Raw genomic sequence first — 19,525 nt, 5'->3', positions numbered from 1 at the left:
GGGCGGGGGCGGGCTGTAATCAGACATCAAAAGATGCCTGTGTCCCCACTGCCACCTAATGGGTTCTTTGAGCATTGAGGCCTCCATTGTACAGTTCTTTGCAACTGCTGACACTATTATCAATAAAATGGTTAAATGTGACCGTATCAAACTATGTGCATTAGTTTTCATGGGGCAAAAATCTGGGGCTTATTTTGGCTTCTGGAAAGAAGTTGTGTTCACTGTCTCCTTTTTGCTCTTTACATTTGGGTACATATATCCCCAGCTACTCAGGTTGTCTGGTGTAAGTATCCTAAAAAAAAAAAAAAAAAAAAGGTTGCTCTATTATGCTCTATTATTCATTGTACAATAATAGTGATATGGAATGTTCCAGGCTGTTTCTGCAATAACTAAGTTATTTTCTAAGTTAAATAAATAGTCAACATGAACATGGGGGTGGGAAACACTCAGATAAAGAGGGTATTTTCAAGGGCTGTGATGCAGATGAATCCAATTAACTCCGAATTTAAAAGACCATCTTAAGACTACCTCTGGAGGCTGTTATATGAGAAAGCCAGATAGGGCCAAAAAAAAAAAAATGAAAAAAGTTCCTATCACCACATCAGAGGGCAAGGCCCATTGGACTCTCTCCTGCATGTGGGGAAGTCAAAGTAATTCATTCTCATGCTTTCCTTCCTGGCCTTCAAAGAGCTCCTGTGACTGCTTCAGCCTCCACTGCCCACATCTTCCTGCTAGACCTTGACCCATAGGCTTTCTATGGCCTTTTGTTTCTGACAATCACATAAGCTTTTGTAATCTCTCATATTACTTCTAAGCTTGTTAAACTACTTCTAGCTCCTAGAGATCCTCTCAATCTGCTGAGATTCCCCCACCATTCCCTAAACACACACACACACACACACACACACACACACACACACACACACACACAAAGATCACCTAAAACCATACTAGCTAGTTTACAAATACTTTTCTCTTCTTATTTTGAAAAATTTGAAATATACAGAAAAGTTGAAAGATTAGTACAATGAAGTCACATATCCTCCACAATAACCATTAACATCTTAACATCTAACACATTTTAATTCTTTCTTCCTCTCTCTCTCTCTATATATATATTCATACACGTATACATATATGTGTGTACACACACACACACACACACACACACACACAGTAGTCCCCCCTTATCTGCAGTTTCACTTTCCACGGTTTCAGTTACCCATGGTCAACTGCAGTCTACAAGCCGATAATCCTCTTCTGATGTACAGTCAGAAAGTCAATAGAAACCTGACACTATGTCACAACACCTACGTCATTCACCTCACTTCATCTCATTGCATAGGCATTTTATCATCTCACATCATCACAAGAAGGGTGAGTACAGTACAAGAAGATATTTTGAGAGAGAGAGAGACCACAGTCACATAACTTTTGTTACAGTATATTGTTATAATATTGTTATAATTGTTCTATTTTATTATTTATTATTGTTAATCTCTTACTGTGCCTCATTTATAAATTAAACCTTATTATAAGTATGTTATGTATGGGAAAAAACACAGTATATATGGGGTTTGGCATTATTTATGGTTTCAGGCATCCTCTAGGGGTCTTGGAACATATTGCCCGTGGATAAGTGGCTACTGCTGTGTAAATACACACAAATATACATATATTCATGCACACACCCACATGATTTTATGAAATTCCATACAATTTTTTTTTGCTGAACCATTTAAAGATAAATTACAGATGTTATGGTATTTCATCCCTAAATATCTGAATGGGTCATTTTCCTAAGTAACCAAAGTAAATTTCACACTCAGTTAATAGTAATTCAATATCATCTAATACCCAGTCCATATTCAAATTTCCCAAAGTACTCTAAAATTTCTGTTATAGGTTTTTCAAACCAAGACCCAATCAAGATTTATCCATTGCATTTATTGTTAGGTCTTTTGTATCTTAATCTAGAACAGTTCCACACTCTTTTTAACTACACTGACCTTTAGAAGAATTTAGGCATTTTCTTATGGAATGTCTCACATTCTGGATCTGATTCTTCCATCAGGGTCATTTTATCTGTTTCTCTAACTCCATATTTCCTGTAAATTGAAATTTGGGTCAAAAGGATTGATTATAGTCAGGTTAAGCATTTTTGGCCGACTTTTCATTGGTGATGCTGTTATTTCATGTTGCATCAAGTCAAGAGGACTATAAAGTCAGGTTGTCCCACCATTGGTCATGCTCAATGTGATCACTAGGTTAAGTTGGTGACTGCTGAATTTCCTTACTCTCCCTTTGTAATTAAGTAATCTATGGCGTGATATTCTGCCACTTTGCAAACATCCCCCTTTCTCCCACTTCTTTACAAGATGGGTTTTAGCTTCTATTGATGATCTTTGCCTCAATTATTGGGGACTGCACATAACGATTTTTCCAATTCTATTATTCCATCTATAGGTATTGGCCAGCATTCTCCTACAAAGAAAAAAGGCCCTTCCCTCACCCTTGATTCTGAGTATCACTCTAGACTTAGGAATTTTAATGTTTATTTATTTTTGAGAGAGAGAGAGAGAGAGAGAGAGAGAGAGAGAGAGAGAGAGATTGAGAGAACGTGAGTGGGAGAGGTGTATAGAGAGAGGGACACAGATCCAAAGCAGGCTCCAGGCTCTGAGTTGTCAGTACAGAGTCAGATGTGGGGCTTGAACTCACCAACCATGAGATCATGACCTGAGCCGAAGTCAGATGCTTAATCAACTGAGCCACCCAGGTGCCTGACTCAGGGATTCTAAAAATGCATTCAGTGCTTTGATAATCTATCACAGTCATTATTCTGTTTAGCCCAACTTGACTCACATTTGGCCATTGGAGTCAAATTGGGTTCTATGAGCTTTTGACGTGATCTTATTAGTTTTGGGATACTTCCTCGCTTTCTGGCAAGGTGCTCTAGGCTCACCTAAATACTTTTGTACTTTCTGTGCCTGAGACCTAAAAACAGCCATTTTTCCAAGGAATGCTGTCTCTTTATGGATAAATGTATCTAGATGTCAAGATATGGGCACTCTCCACTGGGAGAAATTATATCCCTTTTTTTAAAAATTCGTATTTTTAAAAGGTTTTTAAATTTTATTTTGAGAGAAACAGAGAGAGAGAGTCAGACAGACAGACAGGTAGAGAGAGAATGAGCAAGGGAGGGGCAGAAAGAGAGAGAATCCCAAGCAGGCTCTGCACAGAGAGTGCAGAGCCCGACTTGGGGCTAGAACTCATGACCTGTGAGATCATGACCTGAGCTGAAATCAAGAGTTGGATGCCTAACCGACTGAGCCACCCAGGTACCCCTATGTATACTTCTAAGACGATATATATAATAGATATGTATAATATATATATATAGATATAGATATATATAATATATACATATAATACATCCAAGAAGTACTTACTAAGTACTTCTAAGAAGTACTTATATACATATAATACATACTTCTAAGAAGATACATATAATAGATATGTATAATATATACAGATATATATAATATATATGTCATGTATATATAGATATATATCAATATATCCATTATATATATATATATATATATATATATATATATATATATATATACATACATAATAGGCAAGCCAGTAGCTTGCCCTGCAGCAAATCTCCAGGCAAACATTCAAAACATCTATTATGACTAAAGAAGGCAAAGGGCACAAGCAGCTATTATGTCTATGTACATGTCTCTACTTCATCCCTTTAGGCATTTGTCAAGATAGTAAAAAATGTGAGCAAATCTGAGGCTACCTTTTGTCAGGAAGGGATGCAGTAAAAGCTAAGCTAAAGAATACAGTCTCTCAGTTAACCAACAGTTTGTTGCATACTCTTGTGCTCTGCAGTGGGTTGGTACATTTCCAAAGGCAGCTGCTATACTTTAATTTTCTTTAGTAGTGAAAGGAAATAGTTGTATATTCTAATGACAATTTGGAGTCTTCAAATGTTATCTACCTACTAAGTTTTTAAAAAAATTTTTTTTTAACGTTTTTATTTATTTTTGAGACAGAGAGAGACAAAGCATGAATGGGGGAGGGTCAGAGAGAGAGGGAGACACAGAATATGAAATAGGCTCCAGGCTCTGAGCTGTCAGCACAGAGCCCGACGCGGGGCTCGAACTCACGGACCGCGAGATCATGACCTGAGCCGAAGTCGGACGCCCAACCGACTGAGCCACCCAGGCGCCCCCTAAGTTTTTTTTTAATGTCTATTTTTTTAATGTCTATTTTGTCATCCCACATGGGAGAAGGGCAGAGAGAGAGGAAGAGAGAGAATCCCAAGCAGGTTTCCACACTGTCAGCGCGGAGCCTGATGAGGGGCTCCAACTCACCAACCAAAAGTTCATGACCTAAGACGAAATCAATAGTTGAACAATTAACCAGCTGAAATACCCAGGTGCTCCTACTTACTAGGTTTCAATAAAATAAATATCAGGTTTAAAGAACTAGAAGTTTTACAGACTTCAAGCTGTATTACAAAGCTGTAATCATCAAGACAGTATGGTACTGGCACAAGAATAGACACTCAGGTCAATGAAACAGAATAGAGAACCCAGAAACGGACCCACAAACATATGGCCAATTAATCTTTGACAAAGCAGGAAAGAATATCCAATGGAATAAAGACAGTCTCTTTAGCAAGTGATGCTGGGAAAACTGGACAGCGACATGCAGAAAAATGAACCTGGACCACCTTCTTACACCATACACAAAAATAAACTCAAAATGGATGAAAGACCTAAATGTAAGACAGGAAGCCATCAAAATCCACCAGGAGAAAGCAAAGACCTCTTTGACCTTGGCCGCAGCAACTTCTTACTCAACACGTTTCCGGAGGCAAGGGAAACAAAAGCAAAAATGAACTATTGGGACCTCATCAAAATAAAAACTTCTGCACAGCAAAGGAAACAATCAGCAAAACTAAAAGGCAACCGACAGAATGGGAGAAGATATTTGTAAATGACATATCAGATAGAGGGTTGGAATCCAAAATCTATAAAGAACTTCTCAAATTCAACACCCAAAAAACAAATAATCCAGTGAAGAAATGGACAAAAGACATGAATAGAACTTCTCCAAAGAATACATCCAGATGGCCAACTGACACATGAAAAAATGCTCAACATCACTCACCATCAGGGAAATACAAATCAAAACCACGATGAGATACTACCTCACACCTGTCAGAATGACTAACATTAACAATTCAAGCAACAACAGATGTTGGTGAGGATGCAGAGAAAATGGATCTCTTTTGCACTGCTGGTGGGAATGCAAACTGGGGCAGCCACTCAGGAAAACAGTATGGAGGTTCCTCAAAAAATTAAAAATAGAACCTACAACCCAGCAATTATACTACTAGGTATTTATCCAAGGGATACAGGTGTGCTGTTTCGAAGGGGCACATGCACCCCAATGTTTATAGCAGTACTATCAACAATAGCCAAAATATGGAAAGAGCCCAAATGTCCATAGACGGATGAATGGATAAAGAAGATGTGGTATATATATATACAAAGGAGTATTACTCGGCAATCAAAAAGAAAGAAATCTTGCCATTCCCAACTATGCGGATGGAAGTAGAGGGTTAATATTATGCTAAGCGAAATTAGAGAAAGACAAGTATCATAGGACTTCACTCATATGAGGACTTTAAGATACAAAACAGATGAACATAAGGGAAGGGAAGCAAAAATAATATAAAAACAGGGAGGAGGACAAAAACATAAGAGACTCTTTAATATGAAGAACAAACAGAGGGTTACTGGAGGGGTTGTAGGAGGGGGGATGGGTTAAATGGGTAAGGGGCATTAAGGAATCTACTCCTGAAATCATTGATGCACTATATGCTAACTTATATATAAATTTAAAAAATAAGTTAAATAAAAATTAAAAAGAAAAAATAAAGAACTAGAAGTTTTAGATACAGCTGTTTTTGAAGAATAAACATGATCAGATTTGAATGAGAACGTTAGATAAGGAAAGTAGATTTTCACACTTCAATTGAGATGGTAATTCTGAACCCTTTCCTGAAGTATCACTCTTAGTCAAAGTTTATATTTGCTCGTTTTGTTTCTATTGAACCATTGTGAAAATTAAATGGGTACATGTAAAGTGCTTAGAATGACGCCTGGTACATACAACTGCTATCTCTTTGTGGGTACTAAAATTAAAACTATATTGCTCCCCCCGCCGAAATATAATCTATGTTGCACAGAGGAGGGAGAGATTAAAAACAATACTGAAAACAAAAGCTATCAAGATGATCCAGAAATCCAAGTAGGTTGTAACCCTATAATCCATATAGGACCTTATAATAAATACTTTCCTATTTTCTGATGGGTGGGGGGTGGTTTCCATTAAGAGTTCTCTTATTTGAGAGGTTTTTACACAACTGTAAAGTTTACTTTATACTCTGGGAAGATCCTTCTGGCATTAGTTCTTAAAGTACACAATTAGAATAAAAGCAGTTGTTAAAAACTACATTATATTTTAAACAAATTTCTATTATGTTAAGGAATTACATCCTTTCTGGTCTTCCCTCTTAATTCTAGCAACACACTGCTGCCCTCTGCAGCATTTTCAATTCTTACAAATTGCCACTCAATTATCACAAATCTAGTTTCCATCTCTATAAAGGTTATCTAAATAAGAGGGATATATGTCTGTGTATGTAGAGAAGAAAAGAGAAGACCCCTTCAAAAAAGCAAGAAGGCATTAAAGCAAGATGTCACAGTCCAAAAGAGCCCATCTGAGAGGGGGACCTTCTTGAACGTCTAGCAAAAGACCCCAGTTCGCCTGGGAAGGTTCCTTCCTGGCATTCATATAGCCTCTTTGTCACAGGATTTTCTTTTTAACTGGAAAAAAACAAACAAACGGTATACGTATGGAAAAAATTTTTAAAGGATAAACAGTAAAAAAGATAATCAGTGAAAATATTTGGCTTCCATTCCAAACCTCTAGATAGGTTTATGTATCCGTCTAGAAAGAGTAGATATGATTAGAAACATAGACAATGCGCATTGCTTTTTAAACATAAATGCAAGTATTCACATCATTCTGCTCATCATTTAATACTGTAACTTGGAGATTGTTCCCTGTCAGGCGAGATTAACCTGTATACAATTTACTTTATTAAAACCAAGTAGGTTGTAACAAAATAGGTTTTAAATAAATCAACCTCTTCTCCAACAGGTTCTGCTACAATTTAATTGGCTTTTGGTAAAGCGATGGCTGTCAAATTTGGGCTGACGTTGGTATCACCTGGAGCGCTTGTTAAACTAGGCTGCTGAGCCACCTCGAGATTCTGATTCAGTAGCTGTGGGATGGGTGCTGAGAATTTGCATTTGTAATAAATTACCAGGAACTAGGCTGCCGGGACCACATTTTGCGAACCAACACTAGTATAAACGCTGCACTAAACGCCGTTCCTCCCAACTCCCAGCACCACTAGTGTAAGAAGGCACACGCGATTACTCCCTCGGGAACTTAAGGAATGGCCCAAAGGCACCAACTCCTACGAAAGATAACGTCTCTCGACTCTCAGCAGAAATTGAGATAAGCCAGACCTACATCCGGCGCCTGGCGCGGCCCACCTACGCCATTTCCTTCCAACGAAGCTCCGCCCAGTCCGCGTCCCTAACGCCAGTAAGGCTGGGCCGCCCAGAGAACGCTGGGAATCGCGTGAGTAGGGCGACCTTTCGCGAGGCTTTCAACGTTCGCGAGATTTCACTCGCTTCTGTCTTTTCCTCCTTCCAGTCTCCAGCTTTTTTCCCCTCCCCCTCATCGCCGAGCAAGTTCTGTTTCAGATCTAGTCGCCCTGTTGTTGCCGCGGAGATTTTTTTTTTTCCTTTTGCTGCCGCCGCTGTCGCCGTCCCGACCCCTTCTTGCCGCCCTGCCCCCAACCCCACACAAGGTAAAGAACCGGGTGAGGCAGACCGCAGGGCCTCGCTAGGCCTCGGCCTCTGTCTAGTTGAAGCGGAGGCCTGAGGCCGAGGAGTGGGCCGCCCTGGAGAGGCCTGGACGCCGGCAGGGACGTTGGGAGCCCGGCCACCTCTCCCAGCCAGGGTTTTGGGCCCTGCGCTGCCCCGGGTGGGGCTCGGGCTTCGGGCCTCGGTGTCGTGGCGGCGAACGAGGCTAACCCCGGAAACCCGTCGTCGGGTGGGGTGGGGACGCGGAGGCCTCTTTAGGACGCCCTCGGCCGTTCTGTGCCGAGCGTGTTTGGGGGGGGGGGGGGGGGGGTGAGGCTCTGGCCCCGCTGGGGTCCGGTCCGTTTGTGTTTTCGGTTTCCCTGGAGATTGTGTTTGCATGTCGAGGTCTGAAATAATGGACCAGTTGTGGCGGGCCCCGAGGTGTTGGGTGACTGGGAGGAGAGCAGGCAGGCTCGCGGTAGCCCCCTTGGAGCCCTTCCAAGTGTCGTTGGACGGGAATCGTAAACACAGAGAAGGATCCTCGGAAACCCGGCGTGTTTGCTTTGTAAATCGAGAAAGGATTCTTTTATCTTACTTTCCGGAGAAGAATGAGCCAGATTTGGTGAAAGGCACGCTCCTTAGAATGCCTAACTGGGATAGTATTTGTGCGGTTTCTCTGATGAAGACGCTGCATCGACAGTATTTAAGTGACTGGGGTTTTTTTGGGGTTGGTTTGTTTGTTTGCTCTGGGAAGAGGTTCTAAACACGCTAACTGAAGAGCTCGTGTACAGAGAATTTTTTATGTAGTTAATCCAAAAGCTATTTGTATTTTGTTCTGGAAGTTTTCTCTAGTGCTTCAAAATATTTTTGTCGGCAGTCTTTGACTCTTCCAACCGATTAGTGCTGCCCCCCCCCCCTTTTTTTTGGTGAAGATGTAACAACTCAGCCAAATACAGTGTCTTCCTTGTTAACACAAGTTTAAAAAATAGAAATTCTCCTTTTCCCTTTTATCTTAGCTCTTATTTTCTGTTTCTGTGTGGAATTTATCTGACAAGTTTATACTCTGCAGAATTCATTGCCTTGATGTTTGGGTTTGGCTCACAGCTTTTCTCAGAACTAAGTGTAAGGGTAATGGTGAGGAGCTGCAGCAATGACTTCTATGAAGGAGTTGGGAGCAAAACTGGTAAAGATTAAGTCAGGCAGACAGGGAAGTTATTTTTCATGGTCTTACCCTTTTTATTTTCCCTAGATGTCAGAGGATCTAGCAAAACAGCTGGCAAGCTACAAAGCTCAACTCCAGCAAGTTGAAGCTGCATTGTCTGGAAATGGAGAAAATGAAGATTTGCTGAAATTAAAGAAAGATTTACAAGTAAGTATCAGAGGACGCTAATAGTTATATTGTTTGAAAAAAAGTATTTGTGTTTTTCAGATGATTTCTTGCATAGAATCCAAAGCACAATTCGGAGTGTTTGTCCCGCTATCCTCCCTTGTGTGTAAACGTGTATATGCACATAGGTGTATATTGCTCACAGAAGTAGGGTTGCCGCTTCCTCATTTGTATACATCGAAATGAGTAAAGCATTGTTCTTTGTTGTGTAAATTTCATATGCTCATATAATTTTTTAAAAATCAGAGTTGATTTAACTTTACAGTGGAAAGTACTTTTATTTTTAAAGATCTGGCAAAAGAAATTTAGTTCCAAAGGTAACTAAAAGGACAAAAATAATATGGAATTAAAAATGTTAATTGTACTGGAATGAAAACAGATGTGGAAGAATTTTATAAATGACTAAAAAAATGAGAAAAATGTAACATGATTAGGGTTCTTTTTAATGTCACAAGGTTCTTGAACATGAAATAAGAGTGTGTGTGTGTTTCAAAGCTAGCAGGTAAACATCTTATATTGAAAACACATTATAAAAATATTTAAGGAGATACTTGTTTTCTGCATAAATGTTACATAATGTTTGAATTTAAGGGTAGATTTTACAGTGTAGTTGTTGGCGCTTGTTGAGGTTAAATTGATGTGGAAAGGAGATCTTAATTTGTTTTGTCATGGAAGAGTTCCGTAGGTATGAAACTTGCTTTTTAAAATTTGCACTGGGGTTTCAAGACAGACAAAACCATTATAGTAAATATCTGTTGTTTCTTAGAACATTATGTTGATTAATAAAAATACTGTATGTATGTACACGTGTATTACTTCATTTTAAAAAATTTTGAGAACTTAAAATTTTGAACCTGATTATTTTGAAAATTTTAAAAGGTATTTTGGTTAGATGGTCTTTACTGATTCAGTACAAAACTTGAATCATCTTTATCCTATCTAAATTCTTTCCCTCCCTTTATCATCCTCTTGCCCATTAACATTAATATTTTAGGGATATTAGAACTGCAAATGAATGAAACTTATTTGAAATGGTGTCCAGATACAGGACTTTGAAAGGATTTATCTGGACATAATTAAAATGAGTTGAATATTTTCAGGTTTAAGTTGTAGATTTAGGATAAACTTGCCTGAGTTGCAATAGTATGTGGTTTTTAAAAACACGGAAAACAAGACCCATCTTCAGTATGTAGAAGTCAGGCCACTGAATTTCAGAGTGCCAGTCAATAATAAAAAGATGTTTTGGGAGCAGTTTCTCCCATTCCTAGGCCAGCTTTCTGCTTGCTTCAAAGAAGGATCCTGGCATGCATCTTGTTTTACCAACTTAAAAGCAGTCCTTTTTTTCTTTGAAGAAAATAAACCATTGTCAATATTGTGTATATTGCTTCCTGGGCAGTTGGAGGAGGGATATATGTGGAACTGGTGGAGGGGGAGTTGGGAGTGAAGGTTGAAACAACATTATTGTGAGGTCTTTTTAATGTTTCTGGAATGAATTGTCAGGGTCCAGGCAGAATTGCCTTGCTATGACATGATCTATAGTGGAAGTATTATAGGGAGAGAGGCCATTGTGGTAGGCATTGTGGTAAGCACATAAATGGCTTATTTAGGGTTCAGTTAGTAATGGTTATTTATCCATAAAATACCCATTTAGAACAGCACTGTTTACAGTAGAACTTTCTGTGATGATGGAAACGTTCTATATCTACTGTAGTACTGGAGCCACTAGGGACAATTAAATATTTGAACTGTAGCTAGGATAGCTGAAGAACTGAATTCTTAATTTTATTTTAGTAGCCACATGTGAGTACCATATTGGATAGCACAGATTTAGAAGCTTAAGTTCTAAAACTTCAGATAGTAGTAATATAGTACGTTTTTCCTGACCAGACGTGATCACGATTTCTTTCGCTCTTATTTTGTCATGAAAACAAATTTTTCATTTTGGTTTACTAGATACAGGTCTGTTTTGAACTGAAAATTACTCAGAGATGGAAGGCATCATTGAAGATTAAAGTTCTGAAAAGTGTTTACATATCTGCTTCCACCTAGTAATTGTCTCCACTGACTATAGTTATAGCTTCTGTTTTGTCGTGGGTTTTTTAAAAATAATTTTCCTTTTTTTCTCTTCTCTGTTTTCTGGGATATACCTCATACCTTGGATATTTAATTCTGCCTTTTATATTTGCTGAAAAGTTGTTCAGACTGATGACTGAGTTTGTGGCCTTCTTTATTTTGTGTTCCTTTAGTGGAATGTCTTTATCCTCGTTTTGAATTTGTTTCCCCTTTCATTTATGACAAAGTGCTTTCCTACATTTTTTCATTGACTTCATTTTGCCAGTAAGGCTTCCACATTTATATGTACTGTCTTTCATACAGAATACAGTTACTCAGCAGGCAGCACATTAATCTACTGAAGTCCTAATTGCCTTTTTTCACTTAAAAAAGTAGGTATAGTAAAATCTAGGCTAGCTTTTACTAGCTCCCGAGGCAGTCTGTGATAATCACAAAAATAGTCAATTTATTAGGCTGTTTTGCTGAATAAACTGGTTCTAAAGGAGGCAGGGGTCAAGTCACTTGTCTCATATATTACAGTGGCTCTCTGCATCCCCGAAACGCCTTCCTTCAGTAAGCAGAGTGCTTGAGTGCACCCTTTGACCTGCTGATATGTAGATCACAACATCTGATGCTTCCTGGAATTGCCGATTACTGTAACTGCTGCCCATCTGTCGATGAAGGAGCAGTTTCAGAACTCAGACTTGGGGGAGGAAAAGTAATTAATGGTATGTACCTTTAAGAACCCCCTCATACATAAAATAGTTTCTCTAATACTTTGGTCCATATGCACATGTAAAGAAAACATTGAAAGGGTCTTCATAGTTTGTTGGGAGGGATATGTAAAACATGGCAAAATGAAAGGACAACTAGGGATAAGCCCTGGATTTTTTTTAAAGTGTCACTTCAGTGCAGGGCTCTGAAAATTGTTGTAACATGCACAGCTTTTCAGGACCCTTTGGTGAAACTGTAATTTCCTTAGGAAAATAAAATGGCAAGATGCTCTGTCTTAAGAGAGGTAGAATCTAAATCAGAGATCTACAAATGCAGAAATCATGTTTGTGTTTTAGTTAAATGGAATTATTTAATGATAAGGATTGTATTGGCTCTTGAGTCAAGGATTATATTCCTGGCCTTAATAGTAATTGATTAAAAACAAGACTGGACAGTTTATTCTTCTTTGTATAGTACCTGATCTATTTATTTGGAAATTCTTTGCCTTATTTGCAAAGGATTATCTAATTAAAAGGCATTTGAATGGCTATTTGGTACCTAATAAAATGTCATTTAAGATACTATACTGAATTTTTAATTCAAATCTGAGTTAGCCTAGTTTTTCTATTTACAAAACAGGCCTTTCTCCAAGGGCTTACTCCCCCCCCCCTTTTTTTTGAAGGCTCAAATATTAGTTTTTCAGAAATAGCCAGGAAGATTTAGAATCTTTAGGAAAGAGGTAATCTATAACTTCTTGGCTACTGAACCAGAGCTACTATTATAAAACTTCAGTGGGAGACATAAACTCAGTATAGAGTTTAACTTTGCTACTTTTTCTCCCAAAACACTGTGATGTTTTAAGGTATTTTATATGCAACAGTGGGGGAACAGGTATGTGAGTTTTTAAAATAAATCATATAAGGTAATACATAACATAGATCTTCATTGGAGTGAAAAAAGCAGATAGGTAGCAAAATCTGGCCATTTGTACTATATCTTTTAAGTTTTTTAACTAACCCTACCAAACACCCTTGAATGAAGCCAATAAGTGTAAGCCTGAAATAGAGAAAATATTTGCCACACAGGCAGGTATTGCCTGCCTATGTGTGTTACATTTATTTTTTCCTTTTAAATGAAGCTGTGCTAATGTGCTTTTTAGAATATTTTAAATCTGACGTGGTAATTTGCTTATCTGGATGGGGTAAGTTTTATAATAAGTGACTAGGAAGACTACTGGCTTTTTCTGTATGCCTATAATACTTTAGTAGAAATATGTATTACTAATAAGGTTGCTTCAAGTGTTTTGGGTTTGGTTTTTCTTTTTTGATGGGGGTGGGGAACATGTTGGCTAGAGAGTTAATACTACTGCCAATAATGCCCTGTAAAACAATCCATTTGCATGAAATACATGTGACAAAGATAGAAGATAAAAGTGATCTTGAATCTAGTTCAGTCCCTCATAATTGATTGTTTCTCATATTAGATCTCTTTAGCTAAAACAGGCACTTAGAGATAATGCCATGGTAGGGGCACCTTGCTGGCTTAGTCAGTAGAACAAGCGACTCCTGATAGTAGGGTCAGGAGTTCAAACCCCATGTTGGGTGTAGAGCTTACTTAAAAAAAGAAAGAGAAAGAGAGAGGAAGAAAGAAAGGAAGAATGGTATAAGCTCAAGTCTGCCGCTTTCTGTTAGTATTTGAGGTTAATTGAAAGGCAACTGTGGGTTTAAATCCCAGTTCCACCACTGTATAAAATATTGTATCTTAGTTTCTACATGAGGATAATCACAGTACCTACATCATAGTATCGTTATGAACTGCAAGTAGATTTATGTAGTGTACTTTTAATAAGTGCTTTATGGTGGAGAGTTAAAGTCATCAAAATAAAAACCTGTTGAAAGGTGATAAGCAAATTATAAAAATAATGCTATGGTTTTTGTTTTTTCTTTTTAGGAAGTTATAGAACTAACCAAAGACCTTCTGTCAACTCAGCCTTCTGAAACTCTTGCAAGTTCAGACAGTTTTGCTTCTACTCAGCCCACTCATTCGTGGAAAGTAGGAGACAAGTGTATGGCAATCTGGAGTGAAGATGGACAGTAAGTGTAGAAAAAAACTCTAACTATAACATGAAATAATAAAATACAATGGTAAGAAGTTTTTATTCAGTTTGAACTACCCTGTTTTAATCTTTCTGTATAGCCAATATGAATTGTAAAGTCAATTTGATTCTTGGGTGGTTACCACTATAATACAGTTTAGTTTTTAGCTTTAGAATAAATTTTGGGGCAGTTGGTGGGCTTGGATCCTAGAGGACAGAAAAATCAAAGCAGAGGAAAATGAATGGATAGTTAAAAAATAATCCTAATTTCTTCCTCAGATTGAAAATTGAGTGAATGGTTGGCTATCTTAGACTTACGTGAAGCACATACACTGAAGTTATTCCTATAAAAAATATCTTTTCTCAAAGAGATAGACTAAAGCACATTTAATAGACATGTAGGAGACTTTCCTGACAATATTTTGATTAGGAACCCCCTTTTTTTTTTTGATAGTAGATGGCTAACTCCAACTACTGTTTGTATTATCTTTACCAAAGAGCCAACTGATTACAGAAGTTCCATTTTAGACACATGTAATAGTTGAATCACTGCAGTGTAAGTCTTATAGGTTGAGTACTAAACCTTTACTCACCTGCTTACAGTCATGATATCTTTACAGGTGTTATGAAGCCGAGATTGAGGAGATAGATGAAGAAAATGGCACCGCTGCAATCACCTTTGCTGGCTATGGCAATGCTGAAGTGACTCCACTGTTGAACCTCAAACCTGTAGAAGAAGGAAGGAAGGCAAAGGAGGACAGTGGCAACAAGCCCATGTCAAAGTAAGTGACTTTGACTTTAGCAGTTTAAATGTAATCTTCCCCATTTTGGTATTTGAGGCAGTCTGTGGAATTCACGCAGGCTAGATTAGGGTGAGAATGTTAAAATACTCCTTATCGTTGTTTTGAAGATTAGCTGTATAGGGTCAGCATTGTATGTGTATACCTAGGTAAAGTGAAGACATTTTGGTTCCCACTTAGGCATTCAGTAAACATTTCTTAAGAAGATAATATGTACCTCTCACTGAACCATGTGCTGGAGTTATACCATAGTGAAGACAACCAACTTGGACCTTGTCCTGATTGAGTTTATAGTCTAGAGAAGAAAACACAGAATTAAAGGAGAATTTTAATAGTAAATTATAGAAGTTACTAAGGGAACATAATGGGTACTTTAAGGGAACAGAGGAAAGATACCTAAACTGTATTTTAGTCATCTTTGAGAAAATGACATCTAAACTGAGATTTGAAAAGAAAAGGAGTTAGCTAGGTAATGAACTTGAAGGTATGACCTTGGGCAAACTTTTTAACTTCTTTCCTCATTTGTAAAACAGGGTTGATAGTATCTATTTCGTAGGGTTCTAAGGATTAAGTGTTAGCATTAATAAAGCATGTGGTACAGTTCTAGATAATGTAAGAGTTTAGTAAATGTTTACTTAAAACAAGGTGGGAACATAGAGGTAATGGAAACAAATTCCTATAGTGAAAATAGGGCTTGAAGATGGGTGGTTTGACAAGAGCTTAGAGGTTGAGGCCAAATCACAAAGAGCTTGACAGCCACTGATGTATTTCAAATAGAGGAGATAATATGATCATAGTTGAGCTTTCAAATAATCCCTGACAGCCGAGGGAAAGCAGCTAGTGCAGTGATCAGGTGTGAGGTAATGGTGTCCTGAACTCAGGGAGCAGCATTGGGAGGATAGAGAAGTGTATGGCTTGACGTGTATATGAGGTAGAATCAACATTTTAATAAACTTACATTTTCCACAGTTTTCTCTTTCTGGATTTTTCAACAGTTTTGTTGTTTTAAGTAGGCTCCATGACCAGCATGGAGCAACGTGAGGCTTGAACTCAGGGCCCTGAAATTTAAGACCTGGGTTGGACACTTAACCAACTGAGCCACCCAGGCGCCCCTCAAGACTTTAAAAAGTTGCTACATAAGTAAATATATTTGAGCTTGGGGAAACTAGATCACCTAAGTATCCCAATAAGAAAATCAGACTGTAGGGGCGCCTGGGTGGCTCATTCAGTTAAACGTCCGACTTCAGCTTAGGTCATGATCTTGTGGTTTGTGGGTTCGAGCCCTGCATTGGCCTCTGTGCTGACAGCTCAGAGCCTGGAGCCTGCTTGGGTTGCTGTCTCTCTCTGCCCCTTCCCCACTCATACTCTCTTTCTCTCTCTCCCAAAAATAAACATTAAAAAAAAAGTAAAAAATCAGACCGTAGAACAATGTAACATCGCTCTATTTTTAGTCTTTGACATCTGTGTAAAAAAGCCACCCTTAGCTTCATAGTGATGATTACATGATACAAAGACCTCTAGATTGTATTGCCTCTTTTTTAAAGACCTCATCATCCTGTTGGTGAGAAGTCAGTATGTAAACTGAGCAGAAATTATTGAGAGAGCTTTAGGCTCTGATCCTAGATAGAGGAGTGTTTTTGAAAACCCCAGTTTTTGTTTTTAAGAGTTTTAAGTTGTGATTTTCCTTTGTTCTGTACTCTTCTAGTCTAGATGAAATAGTTTTATCTGCATTGCATCTCTATATAGTTTTGCAAAATGCAGCATAAAGTTGCTATCCATTTAGAAAAGGATAAAGGTTTAGACCTCTATTAACATTAAAACTCATTCTAAAACACATCTGGCAAAAGTGATGTAAATGTCAGAAAGTCCTAGTTTAAATATTTGATTTGAATGGGTAATAGATTATAGATATGGTTTGAAAGCTTCCAAGGATGCTGTGTATCTCAAATAACCTTACGTAGTAATACTGGGTGATTGGCACTGTTGATGTTTAGTGCTTCTATTCATGGAATGTGTAGGTTTGTTATGGGTTTTTGTTGTTGTTGTTGTTCTGGGGTTTTGTTTTTGTTTTTTGCACTGCTAAATATCTCTAAAGAAATCATCTATTAAATCTTAAGAGTTGACATTTAGCTGTTATATCCACACAGAAAAGAAATGATTGCCCAGCAGCGTGAATATAAAAAGAAGAAAGCTTTGAAAAAAGCACAGAGAATAAAAGAACTTGAGCAGGAAAGAGAGGACCAGAAGGTGAAATGGCAACAGTTTAACAATAGAGCCTATTCTAAAAACAAAAAAGGCCAGGTTAGTAAATCCTTTCATCATACTTCATAAACTTGAAAAGTGTAACTGTCATTAAAATAACTTTAAAATGAAAAAGGTGGGGGGGGGTGTGTGCACCTGGGGTGGCTCAGTCAGTTAAGCATCCAACTTCGGCTCAGGTAATGATCTCACAGTTTGTGGGTTCGAGCCCTGCGTCAGGCTGTGTGCTGACAGCTTGGAGCCTGGAGCCTGCTTCAGATTCTGTCTCCCTCTCTCTCTCTCCCTGCCCCTCCCCCACTCATGCTCTCTCTCTCTCTCTCTCTCTCTCTCTCTCAAAAATAAATAAACATTAAAAAATAAATGAAAAAATGTGGTACATAGGTTCAAAAGATCATAGCTGGGTCTTGTTATCATAATCCTCTTCAATCTTCCATTTGGCTTATTGCAAAATATCTCCATTAGCCATGGTCTCTGCAATAGAAACACTATGAGAGAGTTTATATCAGGAATTACAAAAGATCTAGATTGTTTACCCTTCTATAAATTAAAATTTGAAAAACTGTTTGGTACCTAACATACCCTTAGAGGGAATGTGGTGAATCCTACCTGTTTGTTAACCTGCTTTATATGCTGGGGATCTCTGGTAGATTTTATTTAAAAGAGCACTCCAGTTCTCTTGATGTACTTAAGTGTATCATAGAAATTTTGTTCCCCCAAAACTAATCAAAATGGTTTCTGTTTTATTTCCACTAGGTTAAAAGGAGTATTTTTGCTTCACCTGAGAGTGTAACCGGCAAAGTTGGAGTAGGAACTTGTGGAATTGCTGATAAACCTATGACACAATATCAAGATACCTCTAAATACAATGTCAGGCATTTGATGCCTCAATAATCAGAAAAACTGTTGGATTTCATCTCTGCAGGGCTTTACATTTACCTTTTTATCCTTATATTTTTCTAAAGGTAAATTATTTGTTAGATGAGTAAGGAAGATACCATTGTCGTCCTTGTTTGACTTCAATAGAATGAAACTTGAAGAAATTGCATTTGATAACTGCTATTCATTTAACTTTTGTTACTACTACCACAGTTTCCTCAAAGTTTGTTGAATAAAGCAACTTTTCTAGATAGATGCTGCATAAATACAGCACTTAGATGAATTGTTGATCTTCCTAATATCAGGCCCTTACTTAATGGATGGTGTATACATTTTGTGAAGTCCTAACTTGGAATACTCAGATCTTTGAACTTGCCACATATTGTAGCAATTCACTGGAACATCAAGGCAAAATACCAACCTGTTAAAGAGCTCTTTTATCTTCAACGTAAACCTAGCTATTGCCTAATTAAGCCTAGAAATATGTTAATTTGTAAATGGCAAACTTTGTTTTGAGGTTTTTCCTTCAATAATTTGTTTGCTAAGCCTATTAGGCTATCTCTAAAATTGATTCAGCTTTTACATTCTTTCCACTGAGTTTTAATTTTATGTAATAAGAAACCATGTTTAGGACCTGCTACCTTTTCTAAGGTGGTGTTTTTTTTTTTTAATGTTTGCTCTTTTCCTGTGTTGATTTTTCCCTTATGGTAGTGGTACCATTTTTTGGATGTGTAATGTTTATATAAGAAAACAAAAAGCTGATGTATAGCCCTGTATACAGTGTAGATACTATTTTTGTAAAAAAACAAAAAACAAAAAAACCAAGGCTAAATTAATGAACAAGAATACTGAATGTTTCATCATTAAAAATTTACTGTATTTCTTGTGCATTAATCTGACCATAATTTCCCTGTATATTATGTTTATGTAGCTGAGTTTGTAATTTTTGTTAACTAGATCAAGTTGTCAGCATTTGTTGGTTTAAGTGAACATCACAGTTATTCTGAGTTGAGTTTAAGCCAAATATATGCATAGTAAAATGTCTTCCTATTACTGGAAGATGGTGATTTTTAGGATATGTGTTAATTTCAGTTTTTTGTATGTTTAACTTTTATTAAATAAAGTGTTTTTAAAATCTCCAGGATGTGTTAACAGAAGGGTGGTGAAGTCCTAGCTGGCAGCAGCATTGATCTAGTGATTAAGCTTCAGTGTACATGCATTCATCATTTCCACAGAAAAGAGAATATTGAGTGTGTGATAAAGGTTTCAATAAATCCTTACGTACTTCTTCCATTAGATATAAGACATTGGATCCTAAAGGACAAACTATTTTTATTTTAAGGGTTTGTGCTGTGTATAGAGGTGTTTGTAAATT

At 37.6% G+C, this 19,525-nt stretch overlaps 1 protein-coding gene and 1 long non-coding RNA gene across 11 annotated transcripts in view; one reads left to right on the top strand and one right to left on the bottom strand.

Annotated features, from left to right (window-relative positions):
* LOC147576156 (uncharacterized) overlaps positions 1-14,941 on the bottom strand; it is a 39,887-nt gene extending 24,946 nt beyond the window's left edge. For 4 of the 9 annotated variants that reach the window (XR_015241812.1, XR_015241817.1, XR_015241813.1 and 1 more), the window contains exons 1-2: positions 7,790-7,926; positions 2,010-2,108 (exon numbers count right to left, since the gene is read on the bottom strand). This is a non-coding gene — a long non-coding RNA (uncharacterized LOC147576156). The other 5 variants (XR_015241818.1, XR_015241820.1, XR_015241815.1 and 2 more) reach the window with 5 other exon arrangements.
* On the top strand, positions 7,837-19,289 carry SMNDC1 (survival motor neuron domain containing 1). Of its 2 annotated transcripts, none has more exons than XM_025917998.2 (6): positions 7,837-7,972; positions 9,217-9,336; positions 14,071-14,213; positions 14,836-14,997; positions 17,163-17,316; positions 18,028-19,289. In XM_025917998.2, exons 2-6 carry the CDS (start codon positions 9,217-9,219, stop codon positions 18,163-18,165), a joined length of 717 nt encoding a protein of 238 aa, XP_025773783.1. In that variant the 5' UTR covers positions 7,837-7,972; the 3' UTR covers positions 18,166-19,289. The 2 variants fall into 2 exon arrangements, with proteins under 2 accessions (XP_025773783.1, XP_086536964.1); XM_086680838.1 differs by lacking the exon at positions 7,837-7,972 and adding an exon at positions 11,947-12,134 and having other exon boundaries at positions 9,219-9,336.
* The last annotated feature ends 236 nt before the right edge of the window (positions 19,290-19,525 follow it).

The sequence above is a fragment of the Puma concolor genome, chromosome D2, assembly GCF_028749965.1.
Source record: "Puma concolor isolate L17-30 chromosome D2, mPumCon1.1.hap2, whole genome shotgun sequence".
NCBI lineage: Eukaryota > Metazoa > Chordata > Mammalia > Carnivora > Felidae > Puma > Puma concolor.
This window is presented reverse-complemented; position numbering and strand designations above follow the sequence as displayed.

Bases quoted from the DNA above. Each gene is read 5' to 3' on its own strand.
- SMNDC1 (XM_025917998.2), top strand. From the start codon at position 9,217: ATGTCAGAGGATCTAGCAAAACAGCTGGCAAGCTACAAAGCTCAACTC. The intron at 9,337-14,070 runs GTAAGTATCAGA...TTTTCTTTTTAG, and splicing joins AATTAAAGAAAGATTTACAA to GAAGTTATAGAACTAACCAA. The intron at 17,317-18,027 runs GTTAGTAAATCC...TATTTCCACTAG, and splicing joins CTAAAAACAAAAAAGGCCAG to GTTAAAAGGAGTATTTTTGC.